General features: G+C 48.8%; 1 protein-coding gene across 1 annotated transcript in view; it reads right to left on the bottom strand.

Moving 5' to 3' along the window:
• Nucleotides 1-24415, bottom strand: part of sdk2b (sidekick cell adhesion molecule 2b) — a 41644-nt gene that overhangs the window by 13666 nt on the left and 3563 nt on the right. The window contains exons 3-32 of the mRNA XM_028968814.1: nt 23401-23548; nt 15803-15936; nt 15538-15649; nt 15269-15459; nt 15098-15181; nt 13083-13277; nt 12776-12892; nt 12498-12665; nt 12307-12409; nt 11748-11918; nt 11523-11659; nt 11254-11401; nt 11030-11170; nt 10558-10739; nt 9981-10096; nt 9331-9526; nt 8728-8826; nt 8453-8644; nt 7845-7966; nt 7639-7748; nt 3848-3998; nt 3503-3740; nt 2689-2804; nt 2318-2507; nt 2130-2228; nt 1853-2047; nt 958-1159; nt 780-883; nt 441-511; nt 1-24 (exon numbers count right to left, since the gene is read on the bottom strand). Of these exons, the coding sequence (XP_028824647.1) occupies nt 1-24; nt 441-511; nt 780-883; nt 958-1159; nt 1853-2047; nt 2130-2228; nt 2318-2507; nt 2689-2804; nt 3503-3740; nt 3848-3998; nt 7639-7748; nt 7845-7966; nt 8453-8644; nt 8728-8826; nt 9331-9526; nt 9981-10096; nt 10558-10739; nt 11030-11170; nt 11254-11401; nt 11523-11659; nt 11748-11918; nt 12307-12409; nt 12498-12665; nt 12776-12892; nt 13083-13277; nt 15098-15181; nt 15269-15459; nt 15538-15649; nt 15803-15936; nt 23401-23548 (4256 nt within the window). The remainder of the gene's footprint in view (nt 25-440; nt 512-779; nt 884-957; nt 1160-1852; nt 2048-2129; nt 2229-2317; nt 2508-2688; nt 2805-3502; nt 3741-3847; nt 3999-7638; nt 7749-7844; nt 7967-8452; nt 8645-8727; nt 8827-9330; nt 9527-9980; nt 10097-10557; nt 10740-11029; nt 11171-11253; nt 11402-11522; nt 11660-11747; nt 11919-12306; nt 12410-12497; nt 12666-12775; nt 12893-13082; nt 13278-15097; nt 15182-15268; nt 15460-15537; nt 15650-15802; nt 15937-23400; nt 23549-24415) is intronic.

Here is a 24415-nt window from a genome sequence, read left to right on the forward strand (position 1 = left end):
GTTGATCTTCTCCTCGGAGGGGGGCTGCAGCACCATCAACACGAAACTTAATTATCAGCTGTTTTCATATGAGGAACAGAACTTTAATAACAGGACGTGCTGTGATCGGAACGTAAGAAAGGAACATTCTGGGCCTGGATCATATCAAACATCTAGATGTGCAGACAGGAAAAAACCCATAATGATCTGACATGATGATCTCCAGGCAGGGTTCTCCGCCATTTCATCGTGTAGATTCTGAGCAGCGTGTTCCGACAGAGGCACAGCAGTAAAACCCACGCGGAACCTTCACTTCATTAACTGCCGAAATTCCCCGGAATAAAAGCAGCGCAGCGAGCGTGACGGGACAGGACCGGGGCGGCACCGGCTCCGCCCCCCCACCACCTTCAATTACGGCGCGTGCGGAGAACCTTTCATTAACCCCCCTGGTGAGAGCTCACCTGCCAACAAACCAGCACCGACGTGGTGGTGTGAGGGGTGACAGAGAGGATTATGGGAGCTTCGTCAGGGGCTGTGTGGAGAGAGAGAGAGAGAGAGAGAGAGAATCAACGCGGAGAACCGGACTCAGATAAGATCAGATCACAGGATGAGTAACGCCAGAGACGGGCTGGAGAGCGGCGCCGCGGGCGGGTTCTGATATCTGTCACCGCCGTGACGGACCATCAAACACCTTCATTTGTTCCGTTCTCACATCCAGCCGACTCATGAATCACAGACAGGCCGCCTGAGGCCCCAGCAGACGTTCTAGATCAGACAGAAAGATAAAGACCGAGACGGACCGTCCTGCAGCGTGGTGATGGCCTCGCTCTCCTCGCTGTACTCGCTGTCCCCAATGTCGTTGGTGGCCTTCACTCTGAACTGGTACGAGGTGAACGGCTTCAGCCTGAAGCAGAGAACACGGGTCAGTTCCTCAGTTCCGCGCCTCGTGGGTCGGATATGCCAGGGGCCGAGTGTCACCGGTCAACGCTGTAGGTCGTGGCCTCGTGGTTGACGGACGCCGAGTGGACCGTCCAGTTGCTGCTGGGCAGTTCCCGCACTTGTATGGTGTAGTACCTCACTGGCGACAAGCCATCGCTGCCTGGTTCCCATGACAACAGCACACTGCGCGCCTGCACGTTCTCCTGCGGCACGGCGGGCCGGCTAGTAGGCTGGGGTCGAGCTGGAGGTCAAAGGTTAAAATACATAAACACCTGCAGGGTTTCAAATCATGTAATAATCTGCATAGAGGTCATTATTAGAGTTTAAGATATGGTGCAGTTCTTTAGAACCCCTTCAAATCAGAGTATATGTGAAAGGCAGAACCTCTCTTTTTGGAAGTGACCACCAGGGTTCTGATTATTAGGGTTCTAATAGTGGTACAGCTCAGTAGAACCCCCTGAATTCAGAGTATATGTGTACGGTAGATACAGAACCTCTCGTCTCATTGATGATAACCGGGGATCTGATTATTAGGGTTCTAATAATGGCACAGTTCTGTAGAACCCCCTGAAGTCAAGTATATGGGTATAGTAGAAACAGAACCTCTCGTCTCGGTGATGACCACCAGGGTTCTGATTATTAGGGTTCTAATAATTGTACAGCTCAGTAGAACCCCCTGAATTCAGAGTATATGTGTACGGTAGATACAGAACCTCTCGTCTCGGTGATGACCACCGGGGTTCTGATTATTAGGGTTCTAATAATTGTACAGCTCAGTAGAACCCCCTGAATTCAGAGTATATGTGTACGGTAGATACAGAACCTCTCGTCTCGGTGATGACCACCGGGGATCTGATTATTAGGGTTCTAATTAATGGTACAGCTCAGTAGAACCCCCTGAATACAGAGTACATGTGTACAGTAGAGACGGAACCTCTCTTCTCGGTGGTGACCACTAGCGCCTCGGCCGCCTCCCCCCAGCCCTTCCGCGTCTGCGCCGTGATGCGGAACACGTAGACGGACTCGGGCTTCAGGCCGGTGACGGTGTACTGCCGTGCGCTGGGGTTTAGAACGTCCACACTGGCAGTGTTGCTGTTTGTGGAGTTCAGGCGGTACGTGATCTGATAGGCTGAGAACGGACGTGAGAAGTGGTTGGTTAGGAGAAGGAACACCGGTGTGTTTTTCTGTGTTTGGGGACAACGTTGACACACCCAGGATGATGCCGTTGGGTTGGGACGGGGACTGCCAGATCAGACGCACCGAAGTGGTCCGGACTTCTGGGAAGAGAATTCCGACTGGAGGCCCTGGAACTGTAACAGAGGAGCGTGAGGAATTCTTCCCGGAACCAACTGGAACCCAGAATGTGGTTTGAAACGTGCTCTTCCGCTGTGGAACCCACCGTCATCCAGCGTGCGTTCCAGGATGGGCGGCGAGGTTGGAATGCCGTCTCCGATGCGGGTGAAGGCCAGAACCTGGATCTCGTACAGAACGTACTTCCCAAGGCCGCTCAGCTGCACGCTGTGGGTGGCGTTTCCCTCCACCGTCCAGAAATGGAGAGGACTGTCCAAGTCTTTCTCCTTATACACCACCTGGGAGAGAAGATGATGAACGTCAGGAACCACTGAATGATATTATGGTCTTATGGTTCGAGAGGTTCTGATATTATGATATATCCCAGTACGCGGAACATCAGTTCTAAATTCTAAAATGCAGGCAGTTCCATCACTGATTACTCCAGTTACTTGGGAATGAGGGATGCATTTGCTGAACCTTATATCCGAGGATAAGGCCATTCCGGTCTGGCTCTGGAACCTCAAACCAGCGCACCAGGATGCTGCTGGACGTGGTGGCAAATGCCGAGACATTGGTGGGTCCGCAGGAGGGCACTGAGATAAAAGAAATGGCAGATTATGGTTTCTGCAGAACGGTTATGGATTCAGCTGGTGTTTTGGAGATAATGAAAAATGGATGAAAAAATTCAACAAAACAAGAGAACAAAAGAGAAGATAACAGAACTTTGAGAAGAGAAGAGATCAGAAAGAGAAAAGGACGTATCAAAATTCAGATCTAATTTCTGCCTAAAAACAGAATTTTTGTTCTGCCTCGATGTGGTTAGATTTCTGGTGCCTATTCCAAACGTCCAGAGGGATATAAACACACAACACACACACACACACACACACACACACACACACACACACACACACAGTCAGTCTGGTCCAGCCATGCCCATATGGGGAAGGTTTTATTGTGGAAAAGCCCAGGCTCTGCTGGTGGAACGCAGGATGTGTGGAATTTGCTGAGAGAAAATGTGGAGAATAAGAATTCCTTCCCTCTCAAGATCCATGTGCTCCCAATTTCCTCAACACACACTCCCTTCCCCCCGTCCCATCAGAACACACACACACACACACACACACACACACACACACACACATTAACATTGAATAATAAAAGATTGTTCAAGGTTCTCCTCTGAGTCGTTTGGTTCTAGTTAAAAAACTTAGACCATCGTCTGCAGGAGCAATACCCCCACACACACACATACACACACACACACACACACACACACACACACACTCACCAGACTCCCTGGTTCGGCCCCTGACCGGCTGGCTCCAGGGCCCGGTGCCGATGCCATTGAGGGCCTGAACCCGCACCTCGTACTCGGTCCACTCCTCCAGGTCCTCGATGGTGAACTCGCGCTCCAGCCGGTCCGCCACCACGTGGGTCAGCGCCCTGGTCGGGGCGCCGGTGCGAGAGTACTGGACACGGTACCCGACCATCTCTGGGTTCCCGTTGTACTCCCACTCTGGCAGCGGCTGAACAACAGACAGACAGGAATTCTGATTGGCTGAGGCCCTGCCATGATTTCCCATCATGATTGTGTGTGTGTGTGTGTGTGTGTGTGTGTGTGTCCTCTACACACCACCCATCGTAGCCACAGGCTGGTTTCGCTGGCGGTGCGTAAGGTGACGTTGGCGGGGGCGATGTCGGGCGGGGCCTGTAGAGTTTGGATCTTTCTGGAAGGCTGGCTGGGGGGGCTGGTCCCCACGATGTTCACCTGTCGCATCCGGAACCTGACAGCACAAGACCAGCAGTCAACATCAAATGGTCACACCCTGCGCCAATTCCATCTGGGTTCTAATAAGGGCTGTTAGAAAATACTGATACAGGAATACATTGTAATATTTTTGTGATAATATTTTATCTATACAGGGACACCAAATATCAATCTTTTTACATACAACTTTATTCCACCTGGTGGTGCTGTTGAGCACACAAACAAACTCCCATCCACCTCGCATGACGCTCAAGAACGACAGAACCAAACAAACTCCCATCCACCTCACCTCACATTCAAAAACGAAAGAAACAAACAAACTCCCATCCACCTCACCTCACACTCAAAAACGACAGAACCAAACAAACTCCCTTCCACCTCACCTCACACTCAAAAACGACAGAACCAAACAAACTCCCATCCACCTCACCTCACACTCAAAAACGACAGAACCAAACAAACTCCAACCCACCTCGCCCAGTCCTCCAAAAACGACAAAATCAAACAAACTCCCATCCACTTCACACTCAAAAACGACAGAAACAAACAAACTCCCATCCACCTCACCTCACATTCAAAAACGACAGAACCAAACAAACTCTCTTCCACCTCACCTCACACTCAAAAATGACAGAACCAAACAAACTCCCTTCCACCTCACCTCACACTCAAAAACGACAAAAACCAAACTCCCATCCGCCTCGCATGACGCTCAAAAACGACAGAACCAAACAAACTCCAACCCACCTCGCCCAGTCCTCCAAAAACGACAAAACCAAACAAACTCCCATCCACCTCACCTCACATTCAAAAACGACAGAACCAAACAAACTCCCTTCCACCTCACCTCACACTCAAAAATGACAAAAATCAAACTCCCATCCACCTCGCATCACGCTCAAAAACGACAGAACAAAACAAACTCCAACCCACCTCGCCCAGTCCTCCAAAAATGACAAAACCAAACAAACTCCCATCCACCTCACCTCACATTCAAAAACGACAGAACCAAACAAACTCCCATCCACCTCACCTCACATTCAAAAACGACAAAAACCAAACAAACTCCCATCCACCTCGCATCACGCTCAAAAACGACAGAACCAAACAAACTCCAACCCACCTCGCCCAGTCCTCCAAAAACGACAAAATCAAACAAACTCCCATCCACCTCACACTCAAAAACGACAGAACCAAAAAAACTCCCATCCACCTCACATCCCGCTCAAAAACGACAGAACCAAACAAACTCCCATCCATCTCACCTCACACTCAAAAATGACAGAACCAAACAAACTCCCATCCACCTTACCTCACACTCAAAAACGACAGAACCAAACAAACTCTCATCCACCTCACCTCACACTCAAAAACGACAGAAACAAACAAACTCCAACCCACCTCGCCTCACACTCAAAAACGACAGAACCAAACAAACTCCAACCCACCTCGCCCAGTCCTCCAAAAACGACAAAATCAAACAAACTCCCATCCACCTCGCCTCACACTCAAAAACGACAGAACCAAACAAACTCCAACCCACCTCGCCCAGTCCTCCAAAAACGACAAAATCAAACAAACTTCCATCCACCTGGCCTCACACTCAAAAACGACAGAACCAAACAAACTCCAACCCACCTCGCCCAGTCCTCCAAAAACGACAAAATCAAACAAACTCCAACCCACCTCGCATCACCCTCAAAAAACGACAAACCAAACAAACTCCAACCCACCTCGCCCAGTCCTCCAAAAACGACAAAATCAAACAAACTCCCATCCACCTCACCTCACATTCAAAAACAACAGAACCAAACAAACTCCCATCCACCTCACCTCATGCTCAAAAAACGACAGAACCAAACAAACTCCCATCCACCTCACCTCATGCTCAAAAACAACAGAACCAAACAAACTCCAACCCACCTCACACTCAAAAAACGACTAAATCAGACAAACTCCCATCCACCTCACCTCACACTCAAAAAAACCCAGAACAAAATAAACTCCCATCCACCTCACCTCACACTCAAAAACGACAGAACCAAACAAACTCCCATCCACCTCACCTCACACTCAAAAACAACAGAACCAAACAAACTCCCATCCACCTTACCTCATACTCAAAAACGACAGAACCAAACAAACTCCCATCCACCTCACCTCACACTCAAAAACGACAGAAACAAACAAACTCCAACCCACCTCGCATGACGCTCAAAAAATACAGAACCAAACAAACTCCAACCCACCTCGCCCAGTCCTCCAAAAACGACAAAATCAAACAAACTCCCATCCACCTCGCCTCACACTCAAAAACGACAGAACCAAACATACTCCAACCCACCTCGCCCAGTCCTCCAAAAACGACAAAATCAAACAAACTCCCATCCACCTTGCCTCACACTCAAAAACGACAGAACCAAACAAACTCCCATCCACCTTGCCTCACACTCAAAAACGACAGAACCAAACAAACTCCAACCCACCTCGCCCAGTCCTCCAAAAACGACAAAATCAAACAAACTCCAACCCACCTCGCATCACCCTCAAAAAACGACAAACCAAACAAACTCCAACCCACCTCGCCCAGTCCTCCAAAAACGACAAAATCAAACAAACTGCCATCCACCTCACCTCACATTCAAAAACAACAGAACCAAACAAACTCCCATCCACCTCACCTCATGCTCAAAAAACGACAGAACCAAACAAACTCCAACCCACCTCACACTCAAAAAACGACTAAATCAGACAAACTCCCATCCACCTCACCTCACACTCAAAAAAACCCAGAACAAAATAAACTCCCATCCACCTCACCTCATGCTCAAAAAACTATGGAATCAAACAAACTCGCATCAACCTCGCCTCACACTAAAAAAACAACAGAACCAAAAAAAAAATCAGAACCAAAAAAATGACAGAACCAAACACACTCCTATCCACCTCGCCTCACACACAAAAACAACAGAACCAAACAAACTCCAATCCACCTCGCATCACGCTCAAAAACGACAGAACCAAACAAACTCCCATCCACCTCGCCTCACACTCAAAAAACAACAGAACCAAACAAACTCCAACCCACCTCGCCTCACACTCAAAAACAACAGAACCAAACAAACTCCAACCCACCTCGCATCACGCTCAAAAAAACGACAGAACCAAACAAACTACCATCCACCTCGCCTCATGCTCAAAAAAAGACAGAACCAAACAAACTACCATCCACCTCGCCTCATGCTCAAAAAACGACAGAACCAAACAAACTACCATCCACCTCGCATCATGCTCAAAAAAATGACAGAACCAAACAAACTACCATCCACCTCGCATCACACTCAAAAAACGACAGAACCAAACAAACTACCATCCACCTCGCCTCATGCTCAAAAAACGACAGAACCGAACAAGTTTGCAGCGCAGCTTGCTGATGTGCCACGTTGAGGTTAGCGTCGCAGTGCGATTACGGGACCACCAGGGGCCCGAATGCTTGGAAGAAGTAGAACAATGAGCAGCTTTCCAAACTCAGCACTACAGCCAGGTACTGCGAGAAAAACAAAAGTCGCTGAACTTGCCTCAACACGAATTGATCACTCATCACTCTCTCATTCTGTATCCATGTTACTCGGGGGGTTTACTTGGTTCTAATGTACCTGTAGAAGGTGTAGGGGTTTAGGGCGGGGACCTCCAGAGACCGGGCATCCGGTTCATTCACCAGCTGATGAACCATCGTCCAGTCCTCGTTTTCACCAACAGCGCTGACCTGAGAGACAATAGCGCACACTTATAAAGCACTCAACACACACACACACACACACACACACACACACACACACAGTAAGAGACACACACAGCCCACCTGGGCCTCCACCAGCCAACGGGAAATGGACGTCTTGCCATCGTATCCGGGTTTGAACTGCAGCGTGACGGAACGTGGCCCGATGTTGGAGATGGCCAAATTAGTAGGAGGACCAGGCAGCTCTGACAGAGAGAGAGAGAGAACAGACAGACATTTTAAATAATATGGCGTACGGAACAGTACATAAGAACCTGGATCATACACTGGGAGTGAATGTTGCTTCTCTGGATCTCATTCTAGGCCATGGTGCTGCCCTCTAGTGGATAATACACACAGCACAGTGAGTAAATAACATTTATTATTACTATTTATTATTAATATAACAACACATATCTAAATAATAAAACACAAAATACAATAAAAAGTAACAAAAAACAAACATTAATTACAACGTAATTTGTCAATTAAACAGTTGTGTTTCTTCATGAACAATTCCAGCAAAACGAAACTGGAACAGGAGGTGAAATGGACTCAGATGGGAGCAAAAACACGGAGAACACAAGACAATCCAGATGCACAAAATGAGCATTTTGAGTCACTGATCATTAAATGGCTTCTCGAGTAAAGATCTTTATCAGACAGCCAGTCAGACAAACAATTAACCAGACCTGGTGGTACTCCTGATGATATGGTGGAGGAGGACAGCTGTCCCTGTCCCTTGGACGTCATGCCTGCCACCTCTATGGTGTAGGTGGTGAGGGCGGTCAGGCCGGTGACCCGGTACTCCAGGGTGACGTTGGGCAGGTAGTGTGTGACGCGTGTGTTTGTGCGGTTGTATTCCTCCCACGAGATGCGGTAGCCTGATGGGAGTGAGAGGGCGGAGTGAGAAAGGTGGGTGTGGTAAAAGGCGGGGTGAGAGGGTGACGCAGGGCATGATGGGTACCAGTGAGGATGCCGTTCTTCTCGTGAGGTTCTCTCCAGCTGACCTTGAGTGACGTGTCCAGGATCTCGGTAAAGCTCAGGTGACCCACAGCACCAGGGGCTGCAGAGGGAGAACAACACACACGTATACTCACACACACACACATCAACACACACATATACTCACACACACACACATCAACACACACGTATACTCACACACACACACATCAACACACACGTATACTCACACACACACACACACACCAACATACACACATACATCAACACACACATATACTCACACACACACACATCAACACACACGTATACTCACATCAACATACACACACACATCAACACACACATATACTCACACACACACACACACACACACACATCACACAACACCATTTCCAAGGTGACACACACACACATCACATATCAACATACACATATACTCACACACACACAAACACACACACACACATCAACATACACACACATATCAACACACACATATACTCACACACACACACACACACATCAACATACATGCACTAACACACACCAACATACACACACACAGCGACAGCAGGGTTTTGTGAGTGTATTTGTGACTCACTGTCCTCGTGTGTGTGGACGGGTCGGGCGGGGCTGCGGGGTCCATCTCCAGGTGTGGTGAAGCAGAGGACAGAGGTGAGGTACTGCGTGAACTTCTTCAGGCTGCTGACGTAGCCCACATGGACGTTGTCCTGGAAGTTGGGTCGCACCGTCACCACCGTCATCTCCTCCTCCTGCGCCGGTTCCCACGCCAGCAGCTGCACACAAACACAAACGGCGGTTCTAGTAACGTTCCGTATGGTTCTACTGGGGGCTGTATGTGATGGACTGGGCCACAAAGCGCATGAACTGAGAACCGGGGTGGGACGTTGGGGTTCTGATGGAGGAATAAACCGATGAATAAAGGGGCAGCTACGTCCCCAGCTGCCCATTAATGTTCCAGTAATCACCCCCGCAGCACTCACACAGACGGAGACGGAGAACCGCTGTTAGACAGGTACTGTGTGAGGGAGAGTCTCTCCTCAATGTTCTGTATCTCAGGCTGAAGAACAGAACTAGAACAACCAGTAAGTAATCATCATTCTCTTCTGCTCTGTTCCTTCCCAGAACCTCAGCAGAACCTCACTCCAGACACATCATCTCCACCAACATCTGCATCTTCGAAAGTGAAGATGGTTTAGAACAGAAACGTTGAGAAGAATTGTGCCTGACCTTGTAACCCTGGTTGATGCCGTTGATGAACTGCGGGTTGGGCGCGGCCCAGGTGAAGCGGATGGTGGTGGAGTTGACCGCCTCGGCCTGCACGTCGCCAGGGGCCACGGTGGGAACTGCGAGAACCAAGACGGAACACCATTTCCAAGGTGACTGAAGATCTCCGGAGGTCTGCCGCGGCGGAGCCGGAACAACCGATAAAACATCAACACTGCTGCCATGGAGTCGGGAGAACGGGATGTTCCTTTACCGCCACCGCGCCCCTTAAACTTGAATAAACTCGGGTTCCGGCATCGCCGAGCCGCTTAAATCAGCAGATCGGTTCTTCCGCCCGGCGGCCAGTACACTTCAATCAGTTCTATTACGCATGTTCTCCACGTTCTCGTTATTAAAAGAGCAGAACGCGGAACGTGGTTCTAGTTCACAGCTTCCATTCTAGTTTTACTTTTGAGAGGATCTGACAGAAATGTTGAAGGTTCCATCATGTGAAACACAGTAAATAAAATGTAATCTGATGAGGAACACGTCCTTCTGCTGGACCGACAGGGTTCTATGTAAATGAAGAACGTGGCCCCACCTCCCTGCAGCGTCCACTCGGTGACCTTGTGGCTGTAGATGCCCACGCCAGCACGGTTGTAGGCCGCCACCTCCATCTCGTAGTTGGTCCAGATGATCAGATCTTCCAGCAGCAGGTTGGTGACGTCCGGGTCGGTGATGTTCTTGTACTGGATGTCGACGGGCATCCCGGTCAGACGGTACCTGGGACATGAAAACCAGAAGGTTCCGCTCGTAAGGATAAGAACATGAAAAACCGTTACTTTTCCTCGGATCGGATCTCTAATTTTGAGAACATCAGCAGGTGGCAGCAGAGCGTCATCAGAATGAAGCTCCAGTTTCAGGACATTCCCAACATTTACCGGCTCAGGATGTAAAGTAGAACATCAGGAGAACGGTTCCTGCAAGGTGTCTGAACGTTTTTGTCTTGCCGACGTGGGGGTACTGGGGGTTAAAGGTCGCAGGGTGTATTGTGTGGGCGGGGCTATGCTCACCGGATGCTGTAGCCCCGCAGAACCCCGTTCTGGTGGCTCTCGGGCGGCGGCTGCCACTGGATCATGATGGACTGGTTGGTGCGGCCGCTGGCGATGACGTTCTGAGGCGGGGCGCTGGGCGGCTCCTCGGGGAGGGAGATTCTGCGAGGAGACAGACAGACAGAACCGTGTATCTGCGGTATCTCCTGGCAGGGAGCGGGTCCGGAACCCGGCCGGTTCCTCACCGGTCCGTCTCCTTGCTGAACTGGCCCTTGCCCACGTCGTTGACGGCACAGAGACGGAACTGGTAAGAACGTGCAGGGACGAGGCCGCTGACGGTCACCGCTGTGGACACCGGCTCGATGTTGGCCAATAGGATCGTCCAGGGAGCGTCTGGGTGGAGCCACGAGAAAGGAAGTATTGGCTGATCTGTTGCTAGGCAACTTCATTAGGATGCATTATTAATGAATGAAATGATCGATCGATGATTTAACTGGTTCCATGCGCAACTCACTGTTCTCTGACACCTCGAGAACATAGCGGATCAGGGGGCTGTTGCCATCAAAAGGCTTGGCCCACGTCAGGTTGATGGCCCTCTTCTCCGCGGTGCTGAGGATGGCGGTGGGGTTCTCCGGGGAGTGCGGCAGCTGCCTGTTGGAGAGGAACCGAGTTGAAGCGCGATGAAGAGCGATGAAGACCGCTACGAGGGACGGAGTGGGCGGGATGTGGAGGGGGTCACCTGACGCGCAGGTGCGCGCTACGCGAGTCGTTCCCGCCCACCGATGTCACCCTGCAGGTGTAGGTGCCGATGTCGCCCGACCACGTCTGAGAGATGTGCAGCGTTCCGTCCCCGTCCAGCTGGACACGGGACTGAGGGCTGATCACCGCGCCGTCCTTCTCCCAGACGAACCTGCAGAAAACACAACGCCCCGCCCATAATATTTACCACGCCCACTTTTCTAAAGCCACAGACGGCAGTCCGTGGCGTCAGGTGAGCGCGGGCCGAACACAAGAACGGAGAAGATCGACCAAACGCGGAACCTTGTCGGAGGTTGTTGGGATCAGCTGTTCCTCCGTCCCACATCGTGTGTGTGTGTTTCGCCCGCTTCGATACTACAGGTCACGGGAAAATGCGCCACGGTGCGCAGAGGTCAAAGTTCATTATGCTGTGTACTGCACCGCCATCCAAGACAGAACCGCCCGGAGAGGTCACTGTCTCCATTCATCACCACGCCCACAATTTACCCAGAATTCCTCCAGCTCCACCATCCAGTACGGAACCTGCTGTTCCATCCTACCTGATGGTGACGCTGGGGTCATGGGTCACGCCGCAGGTCATGGTGGCTTTGGTCCCTTTAATCACACTCTGGTCCTGAGGTGGCGCCGTGATGCGCGTCCGAGCTGCATATAAAACACACACACACACACACACTGTTCAACACAAAATCATGATGACCACACACACGCGTCAACACAAACACACACTCACCCCACACCACCAGGTCAGCCGACGCCTCGTCGATGCCGCGGGAGTTGCTGGCCATGCAGGTGTAGGTGCCGGCGTCCGAGATGTGGGAGGGGCTTATGAGCAGACTGCCCGACTCCAGCAGAGTGAAGCGCGGCAGCTGGACGGAACCGGACGCCAGAACGCGCTCACCTAACACACAGATCACACTCACAGACTCCAACAGAGCCCTACGGAACCCAGGAACGGGTGGTGTGTGTGTGGCTCAGAGGTGTTTGTGTGCGTGTGTGTGAGTTACACACCTTTCTGCCAGGTGATGGCAGGGCGGGGCGCTCCGGACGTCTCGCAGTGCAGAATGACGGACATGCTGTCAATCACCGTGCTGTCTGACGGGCCAGCAGTGATGTTTGGAGCGATGCCTGGGAGATGTAGCACACACACACACACACCACACACACACACCACACACACACCACACACACACACCACACACTGGCTGCTGTCATTCCAGGCGGAACCGTGTGGAATGTTTCATGTAAAATGAACGTGTGTGTGGTGTGTGTGTGTGTGTGTGTGTGTGTGTGTGTGGTAGGAGGTCACGGGACTCACTGGTGACGGCGAGGTAGGTGTTGGTCTGCACCTCTCCTGCAGAGTTCCGGGCAAAACACTGGAACATTCCGGTGTCGTCGGGCAGGAGGCCGTTCACCTGCAGGCTGCCGCCCGTTAGAACCCGGTACCGCGGCGTCTTCACCGGGCTGATGGGTACAGCGTCCTTATACCACACAATATCAGGCTGGGGAACACCTAGAACACACACACAATCCATCACACACACACACACACGGACTGCTCATACCGCACAATATCGTGCTGAGGGAACACCTAGAACACACACAGAATCAATCACACACACGCATACACACACACAAACACACACACACACAGACTGCTCATACCGCACAATATCGTGCTGAGGGAACACCTAGAACACACACAGAATCCATCACACACACACACACACGCATACACACACACACACAAACACACACACACACAGACTGCTCATACCGCACAATATCGTGCTGAGGGAACACCTAGAACACACACACAATCCATCACACACACACGCACGCACACACACGGCCTGCTCATACCGCACAATATTGTGCTGAGGGAACACCTAGAACACACACAGAATCAATCACACACACGCATACACACACACAAACACACACACACACAGACTGCTCATACCGCACAATATCGTGCTGAGGGAACACCTAGAACACACACAGAATCCATCACACACACACACGCATACACACACACACACAAACACACACACACACAGACTGCTCATACCGCACAATATCGTGCTGAGGGAACACCTAGAACACACACAGAATCAATCACACACACGCATACACACACACACACACACGCATACACACACACACACAAACACACACCACACACAGACTGCTCATACCGCACAATATCGTGCTGAGGGAACACCTAGAACACACACACAATCCATCACACACACACGCACGCACACACACGGCCTGCTCATACCGCACAATATTGTGCTGAGGGAACACCTAGAACACACACAGAATCAATCACACACACGCATACACACACACAAACACACACACACACAGACTGCTCATACCGCACAATATCGTGCTGAGGGAACACCTAGAACACACACAGAATCCATCACACACACACACGCATACACACACACACACAAACACACACACACACAGACTGCTCATACCGCACAATATCGTGCTGAGGGAACACCTAGAACACACACAGAATCAATCACACACACGCATACACACACACACACACACACCACACATACACACACCACAAACACACACACACGGCCTGCTCATACCGCACAATATCGTGCTGAGGGAACACCTAGAACACACACAGAATCAATCACACACACGCATACACACACACACACACAAACACACACAGACTGCTCATACCGCACAATATCGTGCTGAGGGAACACCTAGAACACACACAGAATCCATCACACACACACACACACAAACACACACACACACACACACAGACTGCTCATACCGCACAATATCGTGCTGAGGGAACACCTAGAACACACACAGAATCCATCACACACACACACGCATACACACACACACACAAACACACACACACACAGACTGCTCATACCGCACAATATCGTGCTGAGGGAACACCTAGAACACACACAGAATCAATCACACACACGCATACACACACACACACACACACACATACACACACACAAACACACACACACGGCCTGCTCATACCGCACAATATCGTGCTGAGGGAACACCTAGAACACACACAGAATCAATCACACACACGCATACACACACACACACACAAACACACACAGACTGCTCATACCGCACAATATCGTGCTGAGGGAACACCTAGAACACACACAGAATCCATCACACACACACACACACAAACACACACACACACACACACAGACTGCTCATACCGCACAATATCGTGCTGAGGGAACACCTAGAACACACACAGAATCCATCTCACACTCACACACACACACACACCCACACACTCACCTCTGGCCTGGCAGGGAATGTCCACCACCTTCTCCATCTCAGCAGTGATGTGCTTGTCTGGTTCCTTCACAAACTGAGGGGGTTCTGAAGAACACACACACGTGCACCTGGTGAGAATAAACCTCTGGCTGGACGAGCGTTGGAGGCGGAGCTTGGGGAGAGGGGCGTTACCGAGCACGTGCAGGTAGGCGCCGGCGCTGACGGACGGAACGCTGCTGCTGCGCAGGACGGCCTCACACTGGTAAAAACCCGAGTCGCTGACCGCCGGGCTCAGGACGGTCAGTCTGCGGTTGAAGTCGCTCAGGCCGCTCCTCACCGCCGCGCCGTCTTTACGCCAACTGATGCTCAGCTTGATCAGCGGCCTGCAGAACGCAGAACCGCTGTTTAGTTCGCGCGCTAAGAACACCAGCTCAGTACACAAGGGTTGAAAGGTCACTGACCGGGCGTTGGCCACACACTCCATGGTGACCTCTGAGGTGCCCGACACGACGCTGGTGTTTCTGGGTGGGATGACGATGGTGGGGGCAATGGGGTCAGCGGGGCCGCCGATGTCTGTTTAGAAATAACACACACACACACACACACACCATGAGAACACACACTCCCTCCATGGGCACAGGTTCACGTTCTACAAGCACAACGTGAGAACGTCCTAAAGAGTAATGGTGTGAAGTTGTGTGTGTGTGTGTGTAAGTGAGAACTCACTCTCCACAGACAGTGTGACTGGCTGGCTGGTTTTGTTCTCTCCGTTCTTGTCATTGACGGCCTGGACGTAGTAGCGGCCAGCATCCGGGGCCACGGAGGACAGGATGACCAGGGTGTTGTCCAGCGTGATGGCACTACAGAGGGACAGAAGGTGAGAACCGAGCAGGACCTCGTTCCTCTTCGCTGCCCCGTCCACAGCGTCCAGGCTGAATCCAGTCTCCAGTCTCCAGTCCTCACACTACAATCCATGGAGATTATTTCATGCCTGCATGGCTGGTTCCACATGGACAAACTCGGTTCTCGGTTCCAATTCAGCAGAGAACAAAGTCATTACAGCACTGATTCAGAACAGAAAGACAGCTTCAACTCATCCTGCACGGGAGAGAAGATTCTACTCCACACAGTGTGGATTAGTACCAGCATGCATTGCGTGCCCGGTCCAGTAGGAGCGGGCGTTCACCCCCCCGTAAGGCAGAAGATGGGGTTTGTTGATGGGTGGGTAGACTAGCCAAAACATGGAATCATTTCCATTTATGGCATTTACCAGACGTCCTTATCCAGAGAGACTTACAACCAGTAGTTACAGGGACAGTCCCCCCTGGAGACACTCAGGGTTAAGTGTCCTGCTCAGGGACACGATAGTAGTAAGTGGGGTTTGAACCTGGGTCTTCTGGTTTATAGGTGAGTGTGTTACACGCTAGGCTACTACCACCCCTCACTCAAGTATGAGTTATGTTAAATATAAAAAATTGAAATGTTATAACTCAGGTACTTCCTAATAATAATAATAATACTGACAATTTATTACAGTACAATTTGTGGAATTAATCTGAGTGTACAAACTATCTTGTATATGCTTATTATTTGTGATATATTAAATAAAACAGCTAGGCTATAACACTAACTGCTGTATAGTGGTCTACTTGGTTTATGGCGCCATTTTACAAAATGCACAAAAGTGTGGATACGAAAGACTGGGACTCTATTCACTTTATCACTGGAGACAGTCGCAGATGCCGCGTTCGTGCCGCGGAACGCCGCCACGGTTTGTCTGGTCATGTGACTGCATGGCTACACGTGATGGGTGAAACGTGTTACTGGCAGCATCTGTCTGGCAGAAATAAAGCATCTAAATGGTTTAAAAAGTGACGAGTCGAGTGATGACCAATGGAGCGAAGGTAGAATAGAGATTCGAATTCACAAACGTACTCTAGTAAAACGTAGTAAACCTGCTCTTAGAAGTAAATGTAAAGGAGGAAACGTTCTTCGTTCCTGCCCACCTCTGCTTGGGGGATGGTGCTGGTTTAATCTGGGCTGCTCGCGTCTTGGAAGCGCCTGTGAGGTCCAAATAAAAATGGATCCGGTCCTGACCCGTCCTCCCCACACTGAACGCTACCGAGGTGTGATGTAGTTTCACCGATGTTGCCAGCATTTACCCGCCGTGTAGTAATATTGTCGAGGAGCTACGCGCTACATAATATGGGTTTGATGACAGGCATTTGGTAATATAGCATCATATGATGAATATGTAATAATAACACTACAGAGAAATAAAAGTGATATTTCATTACACATTAGAGAGTTATAAACTAAATTTGGAGTGAAAATAAGGTGTAATCATATTACTCTAATTATAATAATAAACCTCAGTGTTAATTATTTTTACACTTTTCATTGTTAATTTTGACACTAAATTGAGTAAAATTAACTCTGGCCATAGAGCAAATGTTATCTGAAATGGAGTTAACATCAGTTCTTGAAGTGTAATTCATTTACTGTGTGCTGAATCATAATTCCCATGGTTCTGAATGAGAAAATTCCACAAGGAGGATGAGAATTTGGAACGGAACGAGTGTCAGATTTGAGAGCACCACGGTGAAGGGTTCTCTACTGGATTCTGCAGCTCTCACTCAGCCGTTCTCCCTGCGTTCTCTTCATGAATGGGCCTCTGATCTTGGACGCTGGACAGGGCGGGTTGAGGAATGGACCACGTTGCCAGGCGACTCGCGGTTCATTCTGCAGGATAATTGGCTAAAAAAGGGACAATCTGCTGGAGAGAAACAGCCAGGGGTCACATGACTGAGACCGAGTCTTCACACGACAACCTTAAAAACCATAAAATATAATATAATATAATGAGAAAAACACTAATGACTCCACACGTAATTACGGATAAAAAAAATACTATCCCATTCAGCATTTTTAAGATCTCTGGGTTCTGCAGGTGGAACCCGGTGCAGCCCACATGGTACGAGGGTGTGATGAGAGGTGGTTGCGGATGACGGAACAAGAGCAGAACTGGTGACACTAGAACCAGAGGTTCTTTAACATGTAAGAATGGACATCACGGGAGCCTGCTTTTGTGTTGCATAACAGATGTCTGCAGGGGGAAGTGTGACATTCCTGTGTCGATGGTTGTGCGTGAAGATTCGGCACCTCTGTTTTACATGTCTTTTGTCTGACGGTTACGTGTGAAGTATCAGCCGTCAGGACCGCCCACCCTCTTTGTCTTCCCCAAATGGGAGGCACCGGGGGCATGACATCAGAAACAACAGGTTCTGATTGGTCAGTGACAACTTCCTGTAGGCCAGGGGTATAAAAGTCTGCTCACATGTGGAAAAATGACCTTTGAGCTTTCTTGCTCAGAGGTTTTTCCATCGGAAGCCGGGAGGCTTCTGAGCCTTTATCTCCCCTCTCTTTCTCTTCTCCCTCTTTACTCTTTCTTCTCATTTTTATTTTCTCTGTAACCTTGGTACCTTTTTACATTCAATATTCACATGTAACTACAATAATTATTTACCGGTGTTAATAAATTAGAAACTGTTCATTTTTAACCTCTACTGTGCCACGCCTCTTTCTGCCAGGTAACATCAAATTGGAGTGGTTGAATACAGTGTCTTTGTGTGGAGGGAGAAAGAGTTTTTCTACACAATCTATTCTCTTCTCCCACACCACATGGTCTTTTTTACAAACAGTTCTGATCCAATTCAACACTTCAAGGTTCGGTTGTCCAACTTGGACAGGAAACACCAAACAGGAAGTGGTGCAGCTGAAATCCGTAAATCGCTGAGAGACGACTGAACGGAACCGGCTAGAGCTGGTGTTTGTGGCAGGTTTCTTGTGATTGCGGTTGGTCAGTAGGTGTGGCTGAGCGTGGAGTACCTGGTCCACCCAGTCTAGAGGGGCGTGGCTCAGACCCGTTATCGGTTCGAAATCGTCGGTGCAACAGAACGTAAGACACAGAACCCTTACCGCTGAATTCTGAAAAGAGTACGTAAATTAACCAACAGACCTCCATACAATGAGGCCTTCACATACACACACACACACACACACACACACATGTATGAATATTGTGGGTGTTTATGTATATTTGTGTGTGTATGAATATTTTGAGTGTTTATGTGTATTTGTGTGTGTGAATGAATATTGTGAGTGTTTATGTATATTTGTGTGTGTGTGTGTGTGTATGAATATTGTGGGTGTTTATGTATATTTGTGTGTGTGTATGAATATCGTGAGTGTTTATGTATATTTGTGTGTGTGTGTGTGTGTGTGTATGAATATTGTGGGTGTTTATGTATATTTGTGTGTGTGTATGAATATCGTGAGTGTTTATGTATATTTGTGTGTGTGTGTATGAATATTGTGGGTGTTTATGTTTATTTGTGTGTGTGTATGAATATTGTGAGTGTTTATGTATATTTGTGTGTGTGTGTGTATGAATATTGTGGGTGTTTATGTATATTTGTGTGTGTGTATGAATATTGTGAGTGTTTATGTATATTTGTGTGTGTGTGTGTATGAATATTGTGGGTGTTTATGTTTATTTGTGTGTGTGTATGAATATTGTGAGTGTTTATGTATATTTGTTTGTGTGTGTGTATGAATATTGTGGGTGTTTATGTTTATTTGTGTGTGTGTATGAATATTGTGAGTGTTTATGTATATTTGTGTGTGTGTGTGTATGAATATTGTGGGTGTTTATGTATATTTGTGTGTGTGTATGAATATCGTGAGTGTTTATGTTTATTTGTGTGTGTGTATGAATATTGTGAGTGTTTATGTTTATTTGTGTGTGTGTATGAATATTGTGAGTGTTTATGTATATTTGTTTGTGTGTGTGAATATTGTGGGTGTTTATGTATACTTGTGTGTGTGAGTGAATGTAAGTGTGTGCATGCATGTCTGTAAGTGTGTATACCTTCACACACGTTCTCTCCCTACTGGTCTGCAGTGCTCCTCGTCCCATTACTGTTGTATTATAGAACCCAAGGCGTGCACTGCTCGGTGTGTTTGATGTGTTGTGTGTTTCGAGGTTTAATGTGGTGAGTAATCAAAAGCTGCGGCTCGCTATAAACTCACTGAGTGGCCAATCACAGGCAGAGAAGCGGTCGCCACGGCGCTCATCTCAGAACATGGCCTGTCCTCCATCACTGCAGAACGGTAATGTGTGGTAGAACTCTGGCATCTATAATCAGGTGTGGCTGTTTATTCCTTTACTCCTCTCTGTCTCCGCCCAAAACCTTGCTGCAATGTCAGCCCCGCCCACACACTTGTTTACCCAGGAAGCCACCGTGCAGCAGCACGATAGTTCTGGCAAAATCAATTACCTAGAAACCACATCTGAGACATGGGACACGCCCCGACGGGTGGAGCTTACACACACAGACCTGGCTGAACTCTGTAAATACCAGTCTGGATTTTCTATCCATACATCATCGATCCTCTATCATCCAACATCCATTCATGCATCATCCACCCATCCATCCATCTATCATCCAACTTCCATTCATCCATCATCCACCCATCCATCCATCATCCATCCATCTATCATCCAACATCCATTCATCCATCCATCCATCCATCCACCCATCCATCCATTCATCATCCAACCATCCATCCTCCATTCATCTATAAACCAACATCCTTCCATCCATCATCCATTATCTATAATCAAACATCCAACATCCTTCCATCCATCCATCCATCCATTCATCATCCAACCATCCATCCTCCGTCCATCTATCATCCATCATCCATTATCTATCATCAAACATCCAACATCCAGCATCCATCCATCCAACCATCCATTCATTCATCCATCATCCATGTTCCTGCTGCAGACTGAAATCAGGAAGCTGCTCATGGTTGTTCTACTCCAGAGGTCTGTATGTGTTTGTTGCATGTGGACCTTGTTGCATTTGTGGACCATGTTTCTCCTGTTGGAGAAAATGTGTGGAGCTTTAACTGAGCCTCATTGCAAATGTAAGATTGGGCATCGCAGGACCATGCTTTTGTTTTGCATAGCGACCGTCTACAAGGAGAAATGTGACATTCCTGTGCCAATTGTGCATGAATATTCAACACCTCTGATTCACAAGCCCTTTGTCGGACGGCCTTTTGTCGGATGGCCTTTTGCCGAGACAAACGTGTGAGGTGTTGGCCGTCGGGACCGCCTACCCTCTTTGTCTTGCGCAGACGGGAGGCCCCCGAGCCAAACGTGTGAGGTGTCGGCCGTCAGGACCGCCCACTCTCTTTGTCTTCCCCAGATGGGTGGCACCAGGGGGCGTAACATCAGAAACAACAGGTTCTGATTGGTCTGTGACAACTTCCTGTAGGCCAGTGACAACTTCCTGTAGGCCAGGGGTATAAAGGTCTGCTCACATGTGGGGAAGGGACTTTTTTCTTTACTTTTTCTTTCCCAGCTGTCTTTCCATCGAAACCGGATCTTCTGGCTTTTGAGCCTGCTCTATCATCTCATTATTTCTCATGGCTCTGCCTCTTTATCTCTCTCTCCCCCTTTACTATTTCTTCTCATTTTTGTTTTCTCTGTAACCTTGGTACCTTTTTACATACAATATTCACATGTGTTAATAAATTAGAAACTGTTCATTTTTAACCTCTATTGTGCCACGCCTCTTTCTGCCAGGTAACATCAAGTTGGAGTGGTTGAATACAGTGCTTTTAAACATACAATGTTTTTAAACATTGTAAAAAACTGTAACTCATTTGCACACCTTCACCCTACCAGTTACACATATTTTATGTTAAAGACGTAAAAGTGTAATACTTGGTTATGTTTGCAATATTTGCATATTGGTTCATTGTTTACTTGCAACATTTGCAATACTGTGGTCTGTAGCAGTTGCAGAAAGCATTTCACTGCACATCATACCGTGTATGACTGTGTATGTGACAAATAAAATTTGAATTTGATTTTGAATTTTACACAAACTGTGATGAATCAAACCAGGATGAGGGTCCCAGATGACTTTGCAGGTGAATAACCCCACACACACACACACACTTTCTTCTCTGTGGTGTCTCAGAATGCTCTCCGGGATCTATTTGTTCTCTCTGGCTGGTGTCATTTGGCAGTTCTGTGACCATGAATCTCCGCGGGGACTCTGTTCACTCTCCACACCATTTGTCCAGCAGTCATGGAGGTCCAGACTGAGAAGAGGGAGGCCGATTCTCCAGAGAGAGACGTGAGTGACCGCTGACAAACAACATTACAGATGTTAGGCCCTCATCTCCTTCCACCTTGCTGCTTCACTTCCGGTTCTGCTGATCTGCACAAGGACTCTGAGAACGTAAATCAGAACCCAGACCAGACCTCCCCCACACTTCTCCCTGTCCTGCCACCCACCAGAATGATTGGATTTTTAAACAGCAGCACCGAGGCTGGGAGATGAATCAGTTCTCTGCAGATAAAAACGGAGTGGAGGACAGTGACGGTCCCCCCGGCCGCGCCGGAGCCGGCAGTCGTGGCACCGCGGGGGGGGGAATTTACATACAAATCCCGTCATTTCATCAAGATGAAAGGCATTCTGGGTAAAAGTTCACTCCTCTGGCCAAGTCGCTACACTCTTCTTATACTTTATTAGCTCTCAGGTATTTTTCCCTACTTTTCCAACATCTATACGAGAACCTCAACATGTTCCTCAAGCCTAAAAGACGGCCATTTCAACATTTGCTGGATAGTTACTGTTCTCCTGTGTCGGGTCCTCAAACGGCAGCTCAAGACCTTCCTCTTTAGAGAAGATTTAGGTGGACTTGTAACCTTCTTCTGTATAGAAACTAGAACAGAGTGAATAAAAAGATTGTATTCATAGTTGGGGGTCCTAGTGACCCAGAACTGACCACTTCATCCATGGTGACATGGAAGCATGTTGTAAGTCGCTCTGGATACGGCCGTCTGGTAAATGCCAGGTAAATGTTCTTGATAAGATCTCGATCCCTCCTGTTTGCCGTGATGCCATTTAACCCTCTCATCTAGAACGTTCAGGTTGACGTTCTTAACCTGAGGAACGTGCAGCGGAACTGAGCTGATTTTTGTCTTTTCAGCTTCCACCCGAGGCCTCGTTGTCTCGTACCTCCTTTATTTCCTTCTTTCTGTCTCTCAGGAAGCCTTTGAAGTTGTGAAGGACGCCCGCGGCTCCGATTAGATTCAATTAAACGACAGAGGAAAAAAAATCGAACAAATCCGACCAGCAGAGGTGATTCCAGGGACGCAGAACACGACAGAACCTGGCGACAAAGATCTAAACACAGCACGATCTCAACACACACACACACACACACACACATCTTACATTCGGCTGCTGGGCGGGATCTTCCGTCCATCTCGGAACCACGTGACCTGCGGCTGCGGAAAGCTCCGGATTCGGGGGGCGGGGACAACCGCTCCCTCCCCCTGCGACACGGCCTGGGCTCGCTCGCCCTCCTCGAAGCTGCCCATGACTGCGAGAGAGGGAGAGAACAAAATGCCCATCATTACATTTCTACACTTCTACACTCCAGCACAGACACGGGTTCTACAGCAGGTTCTACTTTAGTCCACTGATTAAATTCACATTTCCGCAGGTTCATGACCAGAGTGGGAGGAAACGAGGGGACGCTGAGACAGAACCGTGTGTGGCAGGATAAACAGATCTGTTTACGGCACCCCATCCACGCGTTGCCATGGTTTCCTGCGGACAGGAATCCTCATGTCTGGAAGTGACTCATCACTCCGTCACTCGGCCCGCTCTAGAACCGACATCACGCCGCTCGCACCTCACCATGTTGCTATTTATCTAGATTCAGAAGGAACTCACGGATCTGACCAGAACTGTTCTACTAACAACGTTCTGTTGTGCGTTCTTTTCACTCAATGTTCTTTAAATACAGTGAGAATTGTGATCCAAACACTCCTCCTCCTGCATAATTTACACTCGTTTATGCAGACTGAGTGGAGATATGAGTATGATGATCTACTCATCATATGCAGAACAGCTCAGGACCACCTGTCAAGTTCTACTGTCTTCTACTCACTCACATGATAACACACTGATCCTTTTAGAACCATTTGCCCCGTGCTGCAGAACTTATATTTACATTTACAGCATTTACCAGACGCCCTTATTCAGAGCGCCTTACCATCATTAGTTACAGGGACAGTCCCCCCCCCCTGGAGACACTCAGGGTTAAGTGTCTTGCTCAGGGACACGCTGGTAGTAAGTGGGGTTTCAACCTGGATCTTCTGGTTCTGATCTGGTGCCACTTTATGACCCAGAGGTCCCAGTTTCTTCCCTCTGCTGAGCCTATGAACCCACAGGGACTCACAGT

The sequence above is a fragment of the Denticeps clupeoides genome, unplaced genomic scaffold, assembly GCF_900700375.1.
Source record: "Denticeps clupeoides unplaced genomic scaffold, fDenClu1.1, whole genome shotgun sequence".
In the NCBI taxonomy this organism is placed as follows: Eukaryota; Metazoa; Chordata; class Actinopteri; order Clupeiformes; family Denticipitidae; genus Denticeps; species Denticeps clupeoides.